The following is a 22,594-nucleotide window of genomic DNA, read 5'->3' as shown; positions in this document are numbered from 1 at the left end:
AGGCTTGTATGCTGACTGTTGTTAAAATACACAATTTTTATCCTTAAAATTACAGTTTTCCAATTATCCTTGAAATTTGGTGACGAGGAAAATAAATACATCCACAGCATTTCCATCAAATGAGTTGTTTTTAAATTTAGGTTCTTTTTATACATTTAATGTAAATATAATTCCTTTTATAGGATGGAGAATATGGGTAATCCTTAAATATGACCTTAAAAAAAATTGATCTAGAATTCATTGAAATAGCCTTTTAATTTAGTTTGTTTATTTTGTTTCTGTAGAGCATGTAGTTTGTGCCGATGAGTTCAAGTATGCCCTTTTAGCCAACAATTGTTTGTATCCGGGGTTATCTACCCTTGTTACACTGCTGCTGCACACCACCACTGAAAAGTAGGTTTATTTTTATGTAACCATGGCAATAGTTTTGTTTATCACACTGCCTGCCTCACACCACCCATGAAAACTAGTATAAATAGATATATAACGCTATCATCACTAATTTAAAATTGATTGTGCTTATGTTTTACAGTGTTTCATATCATTTTATTACTCATTGTTGAGGGAGGGAAAAAAGGGGGGGAGGATTAGTTCTTGATTTCCAAAATCTTACAAATTATCTGCCTCTTCTTGCAGCCTCATTTTGAAATGTTTATTATTTACAAATGAAGATATATGTTAAAAATTGTATTATTAATATTCAATGTTTTATGAATTTACTGAAATCTTCAAATAGAATTTTTGTTGAAATTTCATCTTACAGGGAAATTTAAACTCTGTTATCATTTCAGTATTAAAGTTATGAAAAATATATATATATAAAATTCTAAAAAAAATTATTTAAAGACAACCAAAGCAGTAGCAATATAATGTTTTCTACAATTTTGTGCAATCGGACAACAAGATCACAACAGTTTTTGTATTCTGTTCACTACTTTTGTGAATTTAACATTGTATCAATTTTTTATTTAGAATAGGAACAGATTACAAGGAGCAGTGGCAGCAGGTATATGGAAGACATGCAGGGAACCAGGTTTATCATATACAGATATCTAAGAGTGTCTTCTTTAGATCTTATATTCATAAATCATTTACAGAAGCTTCTAAAGATGCACATAAAAGGTTCGTTTAAAAATAATACTGTGAAATTGAAAATGGATATGGGGAATGTGTCAAAGAGACAGCAACTCGACCAAAGAGTAAGAAACAAACAAAGGCTACCAATGGGAGAAAAAATTTTTGCACCCAAAGGATCATTCAGCTGGCCCCTTAACAAAAAGTGTATTCTTATATGACTTGCTTCTTTCGCTTTGTGAACAAACCCATGCTCTAAATCCAATAAAATTTGTTTGCACATGCGTATATTGACTTCAGAATAATGAATTTTATCAAATTATCATGCACTTGATACATTTCCTTAACTTCAAAACACTTTCAAACCCTTAAATGGTGCACATGATGTAACTAATCCTGGTAAAAATAATCATGAATATAATGCCTACCCAATGGCAGATTAAAACTACAATAAAGTATAGCTTGCATCAACTAATTTAATTAATTTCTTAATTATTGTTGTCTATGCTTGATATTGCTAGAGAGTGTCAATACTTAGTTATTACCCAAAACATCTAGAGGTTAATGTATGATTTTCAATAATCGAAAAAGTGCCCATACATTTTGTACCATAACAAAGTTCTAAATTGTTCCAACCACAAAGTCAAGATGTCTGTATAAAAATACCAATCCGAAACTATGTCACATGTAAAACTGATAATTCTTCCTACGTTAACTTTAAATTTATAAAAGAATGAAAATACTGTATGCAAATTACCGGTACTGTTAATTGGACTGAATAAAAAGACATGATACTTTCTTTCAGATTTGAAGTTTGTTTGGTAGCAGTGCTAGATATAACAAAACTAGACCCTGACTCCATATAAACTTAATTCTACTTTCTTGCAGATTTGGGGTTTGTTTAGTAGCAGTGCTAGATATAACCAAACTAGACCCCCGACTCCAGTTAAACCCTGGACCAGAGTACAAGCTTAAGGATACAGATTATTGTTTTTATATCGGAGAGTTTAAAGAAGAGTACTCCAAGATATGTCATGATGTCTCTTCTACTCCACACTTACAAAAGACAGATAATGATAAAAGTCGCAAAAATTTAGGTACGGTTAATTCAGATTCTAAAGCAACATTGTTTGTAACGTTCATTTTGATTGGTTAATGTCACTAATTATCATGGCATCAATTCGTTATTGAATCTATGAAAATGTATGTGCATACGCAGTTGACGTATGACAGATTTGAAATGTATGATTTGACATTGTTTTATTAGAATGGAGATAACAGTATTGTGTTTTGAGCTCCGACAGTATTAATTGGTGATTTGATGATTGCAAATACATGTACCAGTTTACAGGCTCTGCATGTTATCTTAAATGTTAAATCTGAAATTTAATGTTGTGTGTAAAGATTATTGGCTGGTTGTCACAATGTGTTTAAGGTAGATAAACTATATTGCCATCTTGGATTCTAAAAAGGCAGTTCACAATAGGTCTAGCTCTTTGCTTAAATCTGCAAATTGGAGATAGATTGGTAATTAAAGAGTTGAACTGTTTATTGAATTAAAGAAAAATAAGTGATTTATTGAATTATTCTGGCAGATTTATCATATAATAAGTATAAGGTGTTTGTTTGAATCAAAGTTGTCATTCAATGGGAGATAACTCAAATAGTAAACATTTTATAAAGGAATGATAGAGAAATTTTTACTTTTAGCAAGAAAAGGTTGGTGACATCATTTTTTGTTTTTATTTTCTAAAAGCATATTTTAGAACCTATCTTCTCATAATTCATTTAAAAATGCTTTCTTATAGATATCTATTTATTCACGATTAAGTATTTTTTCAGGAACAATCTATGCAAATTGTGGCAATTTTGCATGAAATATGACACTTACTCATTCTTTTCATTTTATTTTTGTAAAAGTATAGAAAAATCTGAATCCTGGCAAAGTTTAAGAAATTTCTATCCAGGAAAAATTATCAATGATCCACCTTAACTGTACCAGTTTTGTTGGAAATATTTTACCTCCTTTTACCTCCTTCTAACAATGTTTATGCTTGGTTGTCTTACACCAAATAAGCCTGTTACGTTCTGCTCTTACATTGTGATGTTGCTAATAAGTTTCTGTAATATCTCAATGGTGTAGACATACCTTTCAACTGACCTGTATGATTAATTAATATCATTTGCAATGGAATGATGAAACAAAACAGCACAATCTAAAGAGAGATATTGTAAATGCACACGCTGGTGACAGGGTATATATATCATGTTGCTTGTAACATGGAATTAACAAGAAAAGGAGATATGGAAGTATATCATAAATTTACAAATGTCTTTTCAAGTGCAATGAAATTATCAAATGCAAAAAGTTTTAAATTATTTTCAGTGAATACTGAACCATGTGAACATGTTTCGGAATTTGTTTGATTAAAATTATGAGAAAAAAACATTCCCTTGATACTTAAATTCAGCTCAAAAAAAGTTTGTGAGGGTTATGACCTGATATTTTATTCTGCAATGCAGGTCATGACCTGCATTTTCATTTTCATAGATTGACAGGTATTAATAGAGCATACAGAAAGCACACAAATGTTCGAGATTTGGTGCTATAGAATGGAATCTTATCTTGTTTCGTATCTAATGAGTCTTAAAAAGTACTCTACATGAAAATGTTCATAAAGAAAGATATTTCTGTTTCTGTTTCGACAAATTTTCACATACATCATTTTTATATTTTAACAGATCACATATCTGAAGTGCTAGAAAAGTTACTGCAACATGAGTTAGAGGAAGAGAACGCTGAGGAAGAGAGTGTATTTAACAATACCATCACTTTTCAGTGGGGTCAGGAAATAGCACGTCGTGTTCGGAATAATTCAGAAAAAACTAACAGTAACAATTCTCAAGAGGACTTACAAACCGACATTAATGTGAATGTAATAAACTCACAAGTTGATACTCACAGTCAAACAGACTCAGCCTTACCTAAAGTTCTACAGATATACTCTGATATGGGACAGGAAGAGTAAGTAATTAGTATACCCCTATCATACCTCTAACTTAGTCCTCGGGTGATACACAGTCAAACAGTCTCAGCCTTACCTAAAGTTCTACAGATATTCTCTGATATGGGACAGGAAGAATAAGTAATTAGTTTACCCCTATCATACCTCTAACTTAGTCCTTGGGTGATACTCACAGTCAAACAGACTCAGCCTTACCTAAAGTTCTACAGATATACTCTGATCTGGGACAAAAACAGTAAGTAATTAGTATACCCCTATCATCCCTCCAACATAGTCCTCGGGTGATACTCACAGTCAAACTCACTCAGCCTTACCCAAAGTTCTACAGATATACTCTGATATGGGACAAGAAGAGAGAGTCATTAGTATACCCCTATCATACCTCTAACTTAGTCCTCGGGTGATACTCAGTCTGTGGTGTGCACCTGTTATAATGAAATTGTTAGAATAATTTTTAACCAGATTTTTGTGACAAAAATGTTGGTTATTGATTTGGGGATGAATGGCGGGCAGTCGGGTGGGCGGCAACCAAATGTTGTCCGTGCATTTACTCATGAACCGTTCAACCAAAGCTTTTGAAATTTTAATATGTTGTTACTGACAACAAAATGAAGGTCAAGTTCAATAATGACGATTTTGACTTCTACCGTTCAGGAGTTATGGTTCTTGAAAGATTGAAAAATGGCATTTCCAGTCATGTCCGTTCATTTATGCATGAACTGTTCAACCAAAGCTTCCCAAATTTTAATATGTTGTTACTGATGACAAAATGGAGGTCAAGTTCAATAATGACGATTTTGACTTTTACCGTTCAGGAGTTATGGTTCTTGAAAGATTGAAAAATGGCATTTCCAGTCGTGCCCGTTCATTTACGCATGAACTGTGCAACCAAAGCTTCCCAAATTTTAATATGTTGTTACTGATGACAAAATGGAGGTCAAGTTCAATAATGACGATTTTGACTTTTACCGTTCAGGAGTTACGGTTCTTGAAAGATTGAAAAATGTCTTTTCTAGTCGTGTCTGTGCATTTACTCATGAACTGTTCAACCAAAGCTTTTCAAATTTTGATATGTTGTTACTGATGACAAAATGGAGGTCAAGTTCAATAATGTTGATTTTGACTTTTACCGTTCATCAGTTATGGTTCTTGAAAGATTGAAAAATGGCTTTTCCATTCATGTTGTTGCATTTACTCATGAACCATTCAATCTAAGCTTTTCAAATTTTAATACGTTGATACTGATGACAAAATGGATGTCAAATTTGATATTGACAATTTTCACTTTCACCGTTCATCAGTTATGGTTCTTGTGATATTGGCAGGACACAAATAAATGTTAATAAATCCGGTTTGGTGTCGTTGTGACAGCCTCTTGTTACACATTTTTAGCTCACATGGCACGAAGGGCCAAGTGAGCTTATGCCATCACTTGGCGTCCGTCGTCGTCCGTGGTCTGTCGTCGTCCGTCGTGTTTTGTGTCGTCGTAAACTATGAATGTTCCTTGGGGTATCTAGTTTATAAATTGTATCCGAAGTTTTGATCTATCAACAAACATGGTCACCATTGCTAAAAATAGAACATAGGGGTCAAATGCAGTTTTTGGCTTATAACTCAAAAACCGAAGCATTTAGAGCAAATCTGACATGGGGTAAAATTGATTATCAGGTCAAGATCCATCTGCCCTTAAATTTTCAGATGAATCGGACAACCTGTTGTTGGGTTGCTCCCCCTGAATTGGAAATTTTAAGGAAATTTTGCTGTTTTTGGTTATTATCATGAATATTATTATAGGTAGAGATAAACTGTAAACAGCAAAAATGTTCAGCAAAGTAAGACCTAAAAATAAGTCAACATGACTGAAATGGTCAGTTGACCCCTTTAGGAGTTATTGCCCTTTATAGTCAATTTTTAACCATTTTTCATAAATCTTAGTTATCTTTTACAAAAATCTTCTCCTCTGAAACTACTGGGCCAAAATTGAACTAAACTTGACCACAACCATCATTGGGGTATCTAGTTTGAAAATTGTGTCCGGTGACCTGGCCAACCAACCAAAATGGCCGCCGTTACTTAAAATAGAACATAGGGGTCAAATGCAGTTTTTGGCTTATACACTGGATCTCAAAAACTAAAGCATATTAAGCAAATCTGACATGGGGTAAAAATGTTCATTAGGTCAAGATCTATCAGCCCTGAAATTTTCAGATGAATCAAACAACCCATTGTTGGGTTGCTGCCACTTAAAATTTTGGTAATTTTAAGGAAATTTTGCATTTTTTGGTCATTATCTTGAATATTATTATAGATAAAGATAAACTGTAAATAGCAAAAATGACCAGCAAAGTAAGATCTACAAATAAGTTAATATGACCAAAATTGTCAATTGACCCTTAAGGGGTTATTGTCCTTTAATGACAATTTTTAACTGGATTTTTGTGACAAAAATGTCGGTTATTGATTTGGGGATGTACGGCGGGCGGGCGGGCGGGCGGGCGGCAATCAAATGTTGTCCGTGCATTAACTCATGAACCATTCAACCAAAGCTTTTAAAATTTTAATATGTTATTACTGACAACTATACGAAGGTCAAGTTCAATAATGGCGGTTTTGACTTTTACCGTTCAGGAGTTATGGTTCTTGAAAGGCGGCAATCAATTGTTGTCCGTGCATTAACTCATGAACCGTTCAACCAAAGCTTTTAAAATTTTAATATGTTATTACTGACAACTATATGGAGGTCAAGTTAAATAATGGCGATTTTGACTTTTACCGTTCAGGAGTTATGGTTCTTGAAAGATTGAAAAATGGAGTTTTCAGTCGTGTCCGTGCATTTACTCATGAACTGTTCTACCAAATCTTCCCAAATTTTAATATGTTGTTACTGATGACAGAATGGAGGTCAAGTTCAATAATGACGATTTTGACTTTTACCGTTCAGGAGTTATGGGTCTTGAAAGATTGAAAAATGGAGTTTCCAGTCGTGTCCGTGCATTTATGCATGAACTGTTCTACCAAAGCTTCCGAAATTTTAATATGCTGTTACTGATGACAAAATGGAGGTCAAGTTCAATAATGACGATTTTGACTTTTACTGTTCAGGAGTTATGGTTCTTGAAAGATTGTAAAATGGTGTTTCCATTCAGGTTGTTGCATTTACTCATGAACCATTCAATCTAAGCTTTTCAAATATTATTATTTCAAAATGTTATACTGATGACAAAATGGAGGTCAAATTTGATATTGATGATTTTCACTTTCACCATTCATCAGTAATGGTTCTTGTGATATTGCCAGGACACAAATAAATGTAAATAAATCCGGTTTGCTGTCGTTGTGACAGCCTCTTGTTCACAATTTGTTCATCCTATTTGCTAACTTTAAAAAATCTTCTCCTCTAAAACTACTCAACCAAATTCAACCAAACTTCATTTGAATGATCAGTAGGGTGTATAAAATAAAGTTTGTGTTTTATTTTCTATTTCGTCAAAAAACATGGCCGAAGGCATTGTTTACCAGGTGAGTGATTCAGGCACTTGAGAGCCTCTTGTTTGGACTACGAACTTTGTTATCTTCATGTAAAATTTAAAACCTTCATATTATTACAACTACATTGATTCATTACAAATGATGCTACCAAACTATTTGAGACTTTTACCTGTTTTATAGCAAAGTTTTAATACAGAAAGCTTGTTACCACTTGTGCTGTTTAGCTTCAAAAATAAATAAATGGTATGTAAAAGACTGGATATTAATTGCAGGTAGAGCGGTAAACCTTAAAATTGAAATAATAAGAAACTGCATTTAAATAAAAGCAACATTAAAATTATTCATGTAATTTAATTTCAGATTTACCACTGGTTCCCCACCAACAACATTATATGTGGGTAACAGAAGAACAATGTGTCATATACTGAAGAATCCAAGACAGAAATGTTGTCTTAAATGGGGAGAGGTATGAATATAGATACATGTTCTTAGTATACTTTAAACCAATATACTTTTAATGAAATCTATATGAGCTTTCAATGTGTTAATAAAAAATTGAAAAGCAATATATGCCAACCCTTTTCTCATGTTTCATTGCAAAGATATTATATATTTTCATTTTATGTGTAGTATAGGGACAAAAATTTGGTTTTGACATTCTCATCAGACCGACTAAGTTTTCTTATTTTGCAGTATTTGTGATGTTTTGAACAGACTTTTGAATTCTTTTTAGCTCACCTGGCCCAAAGGGCCAAGTGAGCTTTTCTCATCACTTGGCGTCTGTCGTCTGTCGTCGCCCATCGTTCGTCGTCTGTCGTCGTTAACTTTTACAAAAATCTTCTCCTCTGAAACTACTGGGCCAAATAAAATCAAACTTGGCCACAATCATCATTAGGGTATCTAGTTTAAAAATTGTGTCCGGTGACCCGGCCAACCAACCAAGATGACCGCCATGGCTAAAAATAGAACATAGGGGTAAAATGCAGTTTTTGGCTTATAACTCAAAAACCAAAGCATTTAGAGCAAATCTGACATGGGTAAAAAATATTAATCAGTTCAAGATCTATCTGCCCTGAAATTTTCAGATGAATCGGACAACTGGTTGTTGGGTTGCTGCCCCTGAATTGGTAATTTTAAGGAAATTTTGCTGTTTTTGGTTATTATCTTGAATATTATTATAGATCGAGATAAACTGTAAACCAAAAAAATGTTCAACAAAGTAAGATTTACAAAGAAGTCAACAGGACCAAAATGGTCAGTTGACCCCTTTAGGAGTTATTGCCCTTTATAGTCCATTTTGAACCATTTTTCGTAAATCTTAGTTATCTTTTACAAAAATCTTCTCCTCTAAAACAACTGGGCCAAATAAAATCAAACTTGGCGACAATCATCATTGGGGTATCTAGTTTGCAAAATTGTGTCCAGTGACCCGGCCAACCAACCAAGATGGCCATCATGGCTAAAAATAGAACTAAAGGGTAAAATGCAGTTTTTGGCTTATAACTCAAAAGCCAAAGCATTTAAAGCAAATCTGATTGGGTTGATATTGTTCATCAGGTCACGATCTATCTACTCTGAAATTTTCAGATGAATTGGACAACTGGTTGTTGGAGTGCTGCCCCTGAATCGGTAATTTTAAGGAAATTTTGCCGTTTTTTGTTATTATCTTGAATATTATTTAAGATAGAGATAAACTGTAAACAGCAAAAATTTACAGCAAAGTAAGACCTAAAAATAAGTCAACATGACCAAAAAGGTCAATTGACCCCCTAAGGAGTTATTGCCCTTTATAGTCAATTTTTAACAATTTTCATAAAATTTGTAAATTTTTATTAACATTTTCCACTGAAACTACTGGGCCAATCATTATAGATGGGGATATTTGTACGCAGCAAGAATGTTCAGTAAAGTAAGAACAACAAACACATCACCATCACCAAAACACAATTTTGTCATGAATCCATCTGTGTCCTTTGTTGAATATTCACATATACCAAGGTGAGCGACACTTTAATATAAGCAGAATACCAAAAAAAAAAAAAAAAAAAACAAGCATGAAAGTGAGTTATGCACATATGTATGCTCAATTAAGACAGTGGTATAATCAATTAGAACACTCGTGACATGCAAGAGAGACGCATTTGATCTTCATGCGCTTTTAACCAGTTGGCTGGTATGTCTCATTCGCCTCCTCTATGTTTCAAATATCAAAAGATGTTGTATTTTGCGACAAGGACATTGAAGAGGACTTCGTAATGAAATGTAAAGGATGTCTGCTTGTCATGTTTTGGAATTTTTGTCAGATTTTCGGAATCCTCTGGTTATAAACATTGTAATGCCTTAAAAAATTTTGCCCGTGAACCCCCATTTTTCTTTTTATAAACCTTTTACGTGTATAATTATAAGTCATTTGTAAAAGTCTTGTAAAATTTTATTTATTTTTTAATAGTATTTGAGAACTTTAACTGGTCAATGATAAAGCTATGAAAAATCAAGAGAGAACATTTTCCTGCCAAAATTACAAAGGCTAATATCTCGAAAACAAGCACATTGACCCCTATATTTTTTTGCTTTTTGGATTCCTCAATTTATTCCCTATCAATACATACTAGTTTTATGAAAAGTTATTTATTTTGAAACTGAGCAGCGAACATCCTTAAGACTACATTTTGTTATTGTAGACCTATAGTTGGGTATAGAAAGATGACTTTTTTTTTTACTTTGCTTGGTTTCGGTCTCATTGCAGTATACCAATCAGCTCATATTATCATGTGACATAAAAAAAAATTAAAAAAATTCATGCAGTTTATTTTTTTTGGTAACCAAAAATTCAATTAATGAGTTATTAGTATGTTTCTACACACTGCAAGTAAATAACTATTATCATCATTATAAAATAATTTCATATATTTGCAAACTTTTTTTAATATTACAGGACTGTGAACATTGTTCTTATAAGAATGCCAAAGACTCTCGATGGAAAAATCAGTTGATAATTATGAGTGCTTCCCAGGCCTGTGGAGGGATACATAACTTTCTTGTACCGTTACGATCTCACTATATCAGTATGCATCTACTGAGTCCAATAGTACTGCTGCTAGAAAATGAGTAAGTGAACTTATTTCTGTCATGAATTTAATTCTTAAATTTGATATGAATTATCTCCCTTTTCTTTAAGTAGAATTGTATTATATATGTGTTACAACATACTGGTATTTAACTATAAAAAAGAAGATGTGGTATGACTGCCAATGAGATCACTCTCCACAATAGACCAAATGACACAGAAAATAATAACTTTAGGTCACTTTCAAAATAAAAAATATGTTTCTGCAAAGTTTTATAAATAATTGACACTATATTGATATAATTATACAAGTATAGAAGGTGACAGGATATTTGTTGTTTACTTTCCTATCAATAACAGCAAGCATTGTTGTGCTGTAAAATTATTGTTTGTAACATGGTGAACATTTCTTTAAATGAAGATATAGTGGTAAATGTAGATATTTTGTACTTCTGTTTCAGTCCAGAAGATTTATTTTTGGAGACGATTTGTGAGTTTCCTATGGTGTACTGGATGAAAGGAAAGATAACAAAGTAAGTTGTATGACTGGTTCAATTTATGGGTACCAGGTGCTGTAGAGAGATGAACAAAGATGTGGTTGTTTTATGCTCTACCTATGACAGGCATTATGTTTTCTAGTCATTCATTGGTCTGGTAAAAAGTAGGGTTTCATATATTTCTACCTCAAAGATGATGTTTTAGTTTGGATATAAATGTAATATTTGTCACTGCACATCAAGCAGCCATCTATGATCTTCATTATTGTGACATTTACTGTAAACAAATTTATTTTTCGCAGATACCTTTAATTTCTCGTGTTACTTTCTAGTCAACTTCGTGGCTATTTAATTTCATTACTTTATAATTTACTTGATTTAGTTTGATAAGGAGAGATCCAAGTTTTACATATTCTTGACGATTTATATTCACGTTATTTTTCTACTCACGAAAGTAGCGAAAATAAGTTGTTGACAGTATCTGATATCACCCTTCTATTATTGTTTTCATTTATTGTGGGATTTTACATTGTGCACTGGTCAAATCTTTTTTAAAATTTCGAGACAAGATTTTGAATTTTATGGTAAAGCCATTGATTTGGTGCTCCATTCATCTCTACCTTCAAAAGCAACCTAATAATGTTTTTTGCTTTGTTTGTAGCATTGATCACCTGTTACTAGCTGGAATACACAAGAGCAGCCATTTTGTGATTGTGAACAAAGAATCATTTGGGGAATTGGAAGAGACAATGGTTGATTCACAGACTATTGTAGCTGTACAGACTATTCTAAAGTAAGTTTTATTATGCCCCACCTACGATAGTAGAGGGGCATTATGTTTTCTGGTCTGTGCGTCCGTTCGTTCATCCATCTGTCCCGTGTCAGGTTAAAGTTTTTGGTCAAGGTAGTTTTTGATGAAACTAAAGTCCAATCAACTTGAAACTTAGTACATATGTTCCTTATGATATGATCTTTCTAATTTTAAAGACAAATTAAACTTTTGACCCCAATTTCACGGTCCACTGAACATAGAAAATGAAAGTGCGAGTTTCAGGTTAGACTTTTTGGTCAAGGTAGTTTTTGATGAAGTTGAAGTCCAATCAACTTGAAACTTAGTACACATGTTCCCTATGATATGATCTTTCTAATTTTAATGCCTATCTATATTTTTTACCCATTTTCACGGTCCATTGAACATGGAAAATGATAGTGCGAGTGGGGCATCCGTGTACTTTGGACACATTCTTGTTTTAGTGAGAGATTATAAACAATTACTTCCTAATTGTGACGTTATATGTTTTTAATTTTTGATGCAGTATTTTGCTGAAACTTATGGGTTTAAATAACATGAATAATGGTAGACAAACTTGCTCACAAGTGTTAATACAAAAAGAATGTACCTCTACACCGGTTTACTCTTTTTAACAAGAAATAATTTATGCATAATTGAATGTTGGTAATTACAGATCATATGGTATATGCTTGTTACAAATTGTCTTGCAGAAAATATGATGACATATGCCAGCTTACGTATATAATTGATATAAAAATTTGAAAATCAGCAACACTGAAATTCTTAATCATATTACTTACAGATTATTTCCACACACCAATATTATCACAGAGCTAAGTCAGGCGACCAATATCAGATTTATGCAGTTCCAAGCTAACAATGAATACAATAGATATGTCTCCAGAATGGAAAAGGTAATGTTTGGTCACAGTTCTAATATGACGGTTCTAATTTCACTTTGTAAACAAATCAATGTTCTAAATCCAATATAACTTGGGGTGCAAATTAATGAAGAAACAAATGTCAATTGTATTTAACGATACAAGAGATCAAAAGGAGCAGTAATGTTGGCTTTAAACATAAATATGCTCTTCTTGCTTAAAATATGACATGACACTTACTTGCTTCCAACAATTGTATGAAGTTGAGTCCTAGATTCATCATGTATAAATGAATGACAAAAAAATGCAAATAACATATTAAAATTTTAGAAACAGACTAGTGACGCAAAAAATGATATATTTGCTCACTGAAAGAAATACTGAATTTACTTGTCCTTCTGCTTTCATTTCTCACAATAGAAATCTTTTGTTATATACTAACCAACATTCCTATAAAGGAATTATTTATATCTGTTCTAGAGCTTTCACCCATGCTTGAAACTATTGACTTTGAAAATATATATTTTTCAGAAACTACGAGGTGGGATGAGTTCTACTTTATCACATATCTTTCGACTACCGTTTGCCTCAGGACAAGTTTTTAGTGCTAGTATGTTAGATAGTTTATTATATCAGGTAAATAGTCTTTTATTTTATATGTAAGATCTGGTCTTTATTTTTGCAACAATTCATGGATTGAACCTTTATTATGGCAGCAATTTGAGATTTACGTTTTTGGTGGGGTTCATGTTGATTATTCTTTAGTTGTCTATGTTGTGTCATGTGTACTATTGTTTGTCTGTTTGTCTTTTTCATTTTTAGCCATGGCATTGTCAGTTTATTTTAGGTTTATGAGTTTGACTGTCCCTTTGGTATCTTTCATCCCTCTTTTATCAGGACTATGAAATTAAGGATTTTTTTGTTGATTAGAATAATTGTCATATTAACCACAAAAATTGATACCTCACAAATAATATTGAATCCACAGTATTTGAAAGTGTTTGTTGTTACTAGCTTATTATATATTGGTTCAGAGATAACAACAGTATTTTTTACACCAGTAAAACTGAAATTGTTTTGATTTATAAAACAAATTATTTCAACCATTTAATCAAACAACTAATACATTTTCAGAAATTCAAGTTTCCAAACAGATTTCTTTTGATCAATTATGCAACCCATGAAAAAACAAAAAGCTTTTTGTCTGATTAAATCTAAATTTCTGTAGGTGTTTAATTTAGGGTTGTTTCACTATGATAATTCTTTTATTTATATTTCAGACATTTGTAAAAGGTTATTTGATCACGTTTGTCAGATTACTACTTGGGATTGATGCTGAGGAGAATTCTGGACATCTCTCTAGTGTGAGTTTGTACATAGATTACTTGAGACATTTTGGCCATTCCAATACATAGGATGGATAGTTGTCTCATTGGCACTTATACCACATCTTCTTATATCTATAAACTTCTAATGCAGAGAATAAACTCTCATGTATTGACAAGACCCATATGCAGCCTCTGGTTGTTGGGAATCGATCATCTATAAATAAAAGAAGAATGAAATTAAGTGCCAACATCCATATACAAACCCATTTCCTTTCCTAATTACAATTATTTCTTCAATTACAGTAAAATGTCTATGCCTGTCAAACCTTACTATATCTTTAACATTTAAGGTGGTAGACCTAGGTTAAGGGAAATAACTCTTAAAATCATCAGTACGTTTGTGTCAACCATTTTCAAAAACATATTCTAAGCTTCTAGGTTACATAGATTATTTTCAATCTGTTTCAGGTAAATGCTTAAAATACATTGGTGAACTTGACTTTTACAAACGCTTGACTGATTTAAAGAGTTATCTCCCTTAACCTAGGTCTACCTCCTTAATATTGAGGGCACATCTTCAATGAATTAAGCAAAAGAAAATTGTAGAAAATAATGTTTTCTGAATGTTTCTTTGTAGATTCGTGTCAGAGGTGTGACATTAGCACAGTATCCTACCTATGGAGAACTATATCATGGAGTAGCTGCTACAACTGGGGAAATCCCTTTTGCTATTTATAGAACAGAGAAATCTCAAAGCCAAAGTAATGTAAGTCTATATTAAATATAAATTAGTGCTGTAAGTTATAAAGTATTTTGAAATAAAAAAAACTGAAATCATGTTCTATTATATTATTTACAAGCAACCAATCAAAATCGATGTTACAAAAATGTTCATCATTTCACTCAACAGAATTGTCAAGTAAACATACAATAAATCCTTTTCAAAACTTCTTCCATCATAGCCATACCATGCTTTTTGAAGTCGAAGCTTTTTTATTCATGGAAAAGTTAGTTGTTTTTTTTGCCTTAATTATTTAGCTTTTAGTTTTACAGACTTTTCCTTTTAAAAGTAAATTAAATTACAAATGTCATTATTTTTCAGATATTTATTATTTATTGATTTAATTAACAGGATTTATTTACCAATGAGCCACAAATTACAATGAAGAAGTTGTTTAAGTTGGTACGAATTCACATTATACCGTGCTAGTAACTACCTAATGCCTCATCATTAAAGTCCTCCTTAAATACTAGGAGTACCAATTAAAAAGAGACACTTTGAATTATTTACGAGTATATATTTATTTCAGTTATAAAATTTTACCTTCTTTTTTATCTAAGTTTGAATCATGGTGAAAGTTCTGTCCAAAAGTTTTAAAATAAATAAATTATGCTGTAAAAAGAATTTATGTTTTTGTAAATGTTATTATTCTTATCTTTACATGGCCCTTTACAATGAACAATATAAAATTATATCTTGTTTCATTTAAAAGCCCAATTTAAAAACTTTTATTTAAAGTATTTCAAATTATGTCTAATGTTAATTCTGTAGGATTTGTAAAAAGTGTGTTATTTTAAATTGGTACTCCATAAATTGAAACACTTTACCACTGGTTAGAGTAGATTTATTAGTTATTTCACAGAGTTGCAGTGTTCTGGGAGTGGTCAGTTTGAGTTTATCTTATTTATAAAGCTTAAAAGCTCACGGAAGGTACTTTTGTACTGGCATGAAAATACAGATTTTGTGTTTGCTGTTACAAAATTTTGAAAAATATTTTAAATTCAGGAATACAGCAAAATTTTGAAAAATATTTTAAATTCAGGAATACAGCAAAATTTTGAAAAATATTTTAAATTCAGGAATACAGCAAAATTTTGAAAAATATTTTAAATTCAGGAATACAGCAAAATTTTGAAAAATATTTTAAATTCAGGACTACAGCAAAATTTTGAAAAAATATTTTAAATTCAGGAATACAGCAATCATCTAGTCAGGTGAAGTTCCTATGAAAAACATATTTTCTTACATCGTTGTCAATATGATGGAATTTTATGGGACTGTCATATAAGTGAAAGGTTAACTAACTATAAAACCTTCTTTTGGCTATTTAAAAGTTTGAGAAAGGTTCTTTATACCTTTCTTATTTAATTCCATATGCTTTCAGTGTTCTATTAATTCTATTTTCCCATTTTTCAAATAAAAAGACTGCTATTTATATTTACAATTGGTGGCAGCTGGATCAATGCTCATCAGAAGACTCAATTTCTTTACTATACTCAGTTGTGATTTCCTTATTACTAGTGTCTGCACAGCCATGGCTTGGTTGAACTAGGCAATTGAAAAAGAACTTCACAAACACAGGACAGTTACTGTGGATTCATTTATTTTTATGGGTATCAATCTTTGTGGACTAGAAAAACTTGCATTTTCCCGAATATTTAATTTCATGGTTTTACAAAGCCTATGAACATTTTTCATTCGTTGAGCATTTGAATTTGGTTGTTAACTTGTACCCACGCAACCCACGTATATTGGTTTCCAACGATTGATAATGATTCCATAGTATTACTATACGTCGCCCTCAGCAAAGTTCTAATCCCTTCCCCTACTTTGAATACACATTTATCCATTAAATAAATTATTTGGATAAGTTTTACTGGTAGATTTTCAAATATTTTTACCTCACTCATTATTGAACAGAAATGAAATTGGTTCTGTTAAAGTTATTAAAACAGTAGATTTTTAAACACAGTATATATTATACTAATATCTTTTTAGTAATCTCTTTCTTTAATAGCACATATATATATTATAGTACATTTATTTAAAAACGCACATTATATTTTCAAATAACAGTTTTGTAATCATTATTATAGATAATTGAAATAATCCTTTTAAATACGAATTTGTAGTACACAATTAAAAAGTTGCACTTATGTAAATATAGACAATACAATTAGAAGTTGCACACATATAAATATAGACAATGCAATTTCCCATAGGAACTCTCTTTATGGCTTAAACTGTGCCACATTAACTATGAAATGTTGTAAAAATTATATCCTTGAATGAAAAGTTGATCTATGCACTAATGTTTTATTCAAAGGTCAAAACATAGGGCTGTGCGGCATATTTTAACATTTATATGCCTGGACTTCTTTGGGTTTAATCTTATAATAAAATTCTGTACTACCCCTCCTCTCACTTTGGGTGTTCCTCAGAATTCATTTTTACTGCTACCATGTGTTTCTATACTGGTAACATTCCAAACTAATTTTTCTATGAGATGAAACATAGAGATCATAATTTCAACATTTATATGCAAGTTGTGGGAGTATCATTTTGTGAGCTTTGCCTGCAATTACTACTAGATAAATTTCTTCCATTTTTTTTCCATGGATTGTACACAACACAGAGAGTTGAAATTAAATTCTGTTAAATGGATTTCACTGAAAAGTCATCAGAATAAGGAATTCTATATTTATATTTGATCCTCCGATTTAAACAGTAGTTTCTTTGGAAACAATGCTGTCATATCTATTTCTGTAGAAACAAATTTTTATACCTTTTATTCTGTCAGAAGCATATGAGCTGCATCGGATATAAATTAACATTATGGAAAAGAATATCAATACATCAGTTTTACACTTATTTTGGTTTGAAAAAAATCTCTATGCAAAGACTAACTGTTTGAAAATTTAGTTGATTTCAGTGGCGGATCCAGAAATTTTCATAAGTGGGGGCCCACTGACTGCCTAAGAGGGGGCCCTTTCAGTGATTCCCTATATAAGCAATCAAATTTTTTCCCAAAAAGGGGGGGGGGGCGTAAATCCGCCTCTTGATTTAAGAACCTTTCAAAACAGGCCAATATTCATCTTCTACTTTGCATTTGAAAGTTCCAAAATCAATCAGTCTTACTTGTGTACATGCATACATACACTTGCATAAGGTCTCATTCTATCTGACACAGCTTAAATAAAATCTCTTCCAGTGGGAATAGAATTCCATAAAATTCTTCAATTTTAAAGGAGTAGGTTCAGTAAGACCCCTTTTTGGCCCCAAAATATAGCAGTTTCACAAAATTACGAAATTGTTATCTTTTAGCTATTTATTGGAAAGTAGAATGCTTCTGCTTCATAAATATAGGCTGTTTTTGACAATACAATGTCCATTTATTGGGTACTCGCATCATTTAGTCGAGCTAAATTACTGAAATCTTCACAATTTTAGCATTTTAGTTAAATTTTAGACAGTTTCCGTCTGAAATGAAAGTGGCCGCATTCGTGTTCATTCATAATATTGAAATGCAAGTTGTATTTAATGATAATACATAACATATATAAAGGTTGAGGATGAACACGGATGCGGCCACTTTCATTTTTGACAAAAACCATCTGAAAAGTGACGTTTTTTGGCATATTTGCTTGATTTTTCATATTAAGCTTGAATCGGAGCGTTTTTAATGACTAAATCAGTTAAAAACTTTCACAATAACTAATCAAATCAATTGAAATAGACAATTAAGAGTTTAAAAAGTGTCCAAAATCTTTCATCAGATGAACCTGAATTTTGAGGCCAAAATCGGCCCTTACCGGACCTACTCCTTTGTATCATAAAGGAACTTCTATTCCATAACAGGTTAAGGCCAAGTGCAAAAAGGTAAAATAAAAAAGTGATTTGGGTAGGCTTCTGGAGTTATTCTGTGATTTTCAGTGCTGCTACGTTACTTGGAAATGTTTTGGGACTAAAGCTTTATTTTACGCAGACAAATTGTTTTATAGAATCTGCTGGTTTAATTATTTGAGCGTGACAGAATGCTAAAAAGATATTGGTATTGGATTGAATTGCAATCTCAGGCCAGTTTATTTACAAGTAATTTAAAATAGTTATTTTAAGTACAAAAATCATTATTGATCATCTCCTGTAAAACTGGTTACTTATTTAAATAATTATAGAATTTAATGTAAAACAACTCCAACATGAATTCAAATACCAAAAAAAATATTCAACAACTGAACTAGTGATTTAACAGCCAAATATAGCAATTTCACATAAATATAAAAAAAAAAAGAAGACGTGGTATGATTGCTAATGAGATAACTCTCCATAAGAGACCAAATGACACAAATTAACAGCTATAGTTCACCATACCACCTTCAACAATGAACAAAGTCCATACCAGTCAGCTCTGAAAGGCCCAGAAATCACAAATGTAAAATAATTCCAACAAAAAAACAAATGGCATAACTAATGTACAAAAAAAATGAACGAAAAACAAATATGTAACACAGCAACAAAGGACAACCACTGAATTACAGGCTCCTGACTTGGGACAGGCACATACATAATGCATGGTTGTATTTCAGCTATTGATTGGTTACAAGTTGATTATTTTTCAACATTTGAATTCTTGGATAATTTATTCTTTTTACTACTGATCTTTAAATGTAAATAAAGCATAGACTGTCAGGAACTTTATCATTTTACCCATTTTTGTTTAGTTTTAATGCAACATCAGTGCTTGCGCGTTGGTGTATTTTGTCAGAGGAGTGAAATAACAAAATTTCTTACACATGTAGAATAATCTTTTTTATATAACTTAATATTTCATTGAAAACAATATATTAATTTATAACAATAATTAATTTTCAAGAAAATTGATTTACACTCAGATACGACTGGTTAATGCTTTAATTAAGCCTTAAATTGCTATTTATGAGCAACTAAAACATTATATATAAATTGAGAATTTGTATTTCTCTGCGAAGGGTATGGGAAAGCTTGCTAAAAGGTAATTAGTTTGGTTGGCAGGGGCGATTTAATTTTCTATTTTTCATTTGATTATTTTTACAGATATATATATATATATATATATATACAACAAATTACAATTTAAAAATACAAAAATTGAAAATTAAATGAAGCTGGTATAAACAGAAACAGCTGGAGTCTTGAATTGCGATACCAAAAGTTCAACTATGATATAAATGTGAATAATTTGTATGATATCTTAATAATTTAATTTTGGATGTAACATGTCTGATTGGCTGAACATGTTTTATCTATCAGCTCTTAGACATAATTTTGTCATTTGTCATGATTTGACCGTGACGTCATCAACTTTTTTTATCATGATTTAATCATTTTTGGAATAAATTATAAGGAATGACTGTAATATGTTTTCTGTCTGAAATAACATAAAAAATGTGGTGCCCACATGTAAATAACCCGCTATGCAAGTCATTCCTTGATGAATTACAAATATAATACTAGTCTCCGGTACTATATGTAATTTTAAAAACAGAAATAAATCTATAGACGTTTTTTTTATTGAGAAGATTTGTATTTGTAGGATGGCAAAGAACGTGTAAACAACAATGGCAATAATCAATCGTTCAAAAAGAAAACGGTACGACCATCGTTCCCCAAACAACCATTCCTGGGCAAGGATACTGAACATTCTGACATTGGTGATCTGATCAGGAATAGGTTAAAGAACCTTGGAATGAATCCTAATGATTACAGTAAGTCTCACTTGTCCAGCTTTGGCCAATATTTTGATCCTTATTAATAAGCTCATCAATTTTTGAAGAAGTTTTGGATTTTCAAATATTTTGGCCTTTACTGATGAGACTTTTATTGTTGAAATGGGCATCAGATGCAGTCAAATGGGAACTTATGCACTGTTAATGTTATAATGACCTAGTGCCAACAAGTTCAATGAGCTATGACGTTTAAATAAAATAGAAACCAGGTATATAATACACACCATGACTTGGCATCATTGAAATATTTCTGAAATGTATGTCCAACCATGAAACCATGTGTATGCTAATCAAATAATAAACCAGGTACAATATCTTTACACAATACTTCACCTAGATCCACCTGTGAGTGTAGTATAAATCATAAGAATATAAGAAAGAAGATGTGGTATGATTGCCAATGAGACAACTGTCAACAAGAGACCAAATTCTTTCAAATTACTTGGAATTGACATTGATGAAAATTTAAGCTGGGAAGATCATGTTGATCGTGTATGTAAAATAATCTCTTCTAAAGTATCACTTTTATATAAAATTAAAGTATATTTGCCAATACACACAAGACAACTATTTTATAATGCATATATTCTACCATATATAGACTATTGTAGTTCAGTTTGGGGAAATTTATTACAAAAAGATTCAGATAGAATCATAAAACTTCAAAAAAGAGTAGCAAGAATTATACTGGAATGCGATATTTCTATTCCATCTAATTTCATGTTTTCTTCTTTAAAATGGCTATCTTTTACCAAAAGAATAAAATACCAACAATCAATTTTAATGTATAAAATTGTAAATGGGCTAACACCTGATTACTTAGCAATTCTAAATATTGATGATGTGCAACGCCACAACCTACGATCTGTCTCTAATAATGATCTTTTTGTTCCAAGGCCAAATACAAATTTTTATAAAAAATCTTTTCATTACTCTGCAACCAAAGTATGGAATAATTTACCACTCGAAATAAAAAAATGTCCTAATGTGGAATTATTCAAGAAACATAGTTATAATCATTTTCTTGAAAATTATATGCAAGTCAAATAATTTGTTTTTCTCTAACAAAACCATATCAAATATTGTCATTTATTACCGTTTGTATATTTTAGTGATTGAATTGTTGTATATACTAGTAATATATATTGTAATTTAATGTATCAATGTTAACTGTATGCATGTATTTTGTTTGAGGGCCTCAATGAAAATTAAAATTTTTCTAATTGAGTTACCCTCTTTAAATAAAGAATTTATTATTATTATTATTATTATTATTATTATTATGACACAAACATTAACAACTATAGGTCACTGTACGGCCTTCAACAATGAGCAAAGCCCATACCACATAGTAAGCTGTTTCTCTTAAACTTCCAATGAAGAAGCATTAAAAAAAAGTTAATTTATATATACCAAATTCAAAAAAATGTATTGTAAATATTTTAATTCTAGTTATTAAGTTGGCTATAATTTTGAGTTTAGAGAATCACTGAATAGAAATTTCTTGTCATATGCCCACCTTGTGCAGTAAAAATAGTACCATTAATGTTATGATATAAATTACAGCTGATGATGAAGACCAAGATGTTATTTCGTATGTAATTTTGAATCCTACGCCAAAGAGAAAACTACGATTAGGAGATATTGTGTAAGTGATAATGATGTAAGGGGCAGGTCATTGGTGTCTCTACAATATTTATATGATTATACATAAAAGGGGGTAAAGGGAACATTGCTTATAATACTGCACAACACAACAAATAAAAATAAAAAGATTTGGTATCATTGCCAAATCGGCAACTATCCATTAAGAGACCAAATGAAAAAGAAGTTTATAACTTGGTCACCGTAGGGCATTCAACATTGGGGCAAAACCCATACCTGATGACGAAA

General features: G+C 31.5%; 1 protein-coding gene across 16 annotated transcripts in view; it reads left to right on the top strand.

Annotated features, from left to right (window-relative positions):
• The window catches only part of LOC139498974 (potassium channel subfamily T member 2-like), a 147,712-nt gene that overhangs the window by 120,629 nt on the left and 4,489 nt on the right, over positions 1-22,594 (top strand). For 15 of the 16 annotated variants that reach the window (XM_071287602.1, XM_071287599.1, XM_071287604.1 and 12 more), the window contains 15 exons: positions 285-393; positions 973-1,122; positions 1,963-2,171; positions 3,817-4,099; positions 7,950-8,055; positions 10,525-10,697; positions 11,118-11,189; positions 11,815-11,946; positions 12,749-12,860; positions 13,359-13,463; positions 14,108-14,191; positions 14,793-14,921; positions 15,288-15,338; positions 20,509-20,680; positions 22,268-22,349. In XM_071287602.1, coding sequence (XP_071143703.1) covers positions 285-393; positions 973-1,122; positions 1,963-2,171; positions 3,817-4,099; positions 7,950-8,055; positions 10,525-10,697; positions 11,118-11,189; positions 11,815-11,946; positions 12,749-12,860; positions 13,359-13,463; positions 14,108-14,191; positions 14,793-14,921; positions 15,288-15,338; positions 20,509-20,680; positions 22,268-22,349 — 1,969 coding nt within the window. The remainder of the gene's footprint in view (positions 1-284; positions 394-972; positions 1,123-1,962; positions 2,172-3,816; positions 4,100-7,949; positions 8,056-10,524; positions 10,698-11,117; positions 11,190-11,814; positions 11,947-12,748; positions 12,861-13,358; positions 13,464-14,107; positions 14,192-14,792; positions 14,922-15,287; positions 15,339-20,508; positions 20,681-22,267; positions 22,350-22,594) is intronic. The other variant, XM_071287597.1, reaches the window with a different exon arrangement.

The sequence above is a fragment of the Mytilus edulis genome, chromosome 12 (assembly GCF_963676685.1).
Source record: "Mytilus edulis chromosome 12, xbMytEdul2.2, whole genome shotgun sequence".
In the NCBI taxonomy this organism is placed as follows: Eukaryota; Metazoa; Mollusca; class Bivalvia; order Mytilida; family Mytilidae; genus Mytilus; species Mytilus edulis.
The sequence above is the reverse complement of the archived record's forward strand: the minus strand, read 5'-3'. Positions and strand labels throughout refer to the sequence as shown.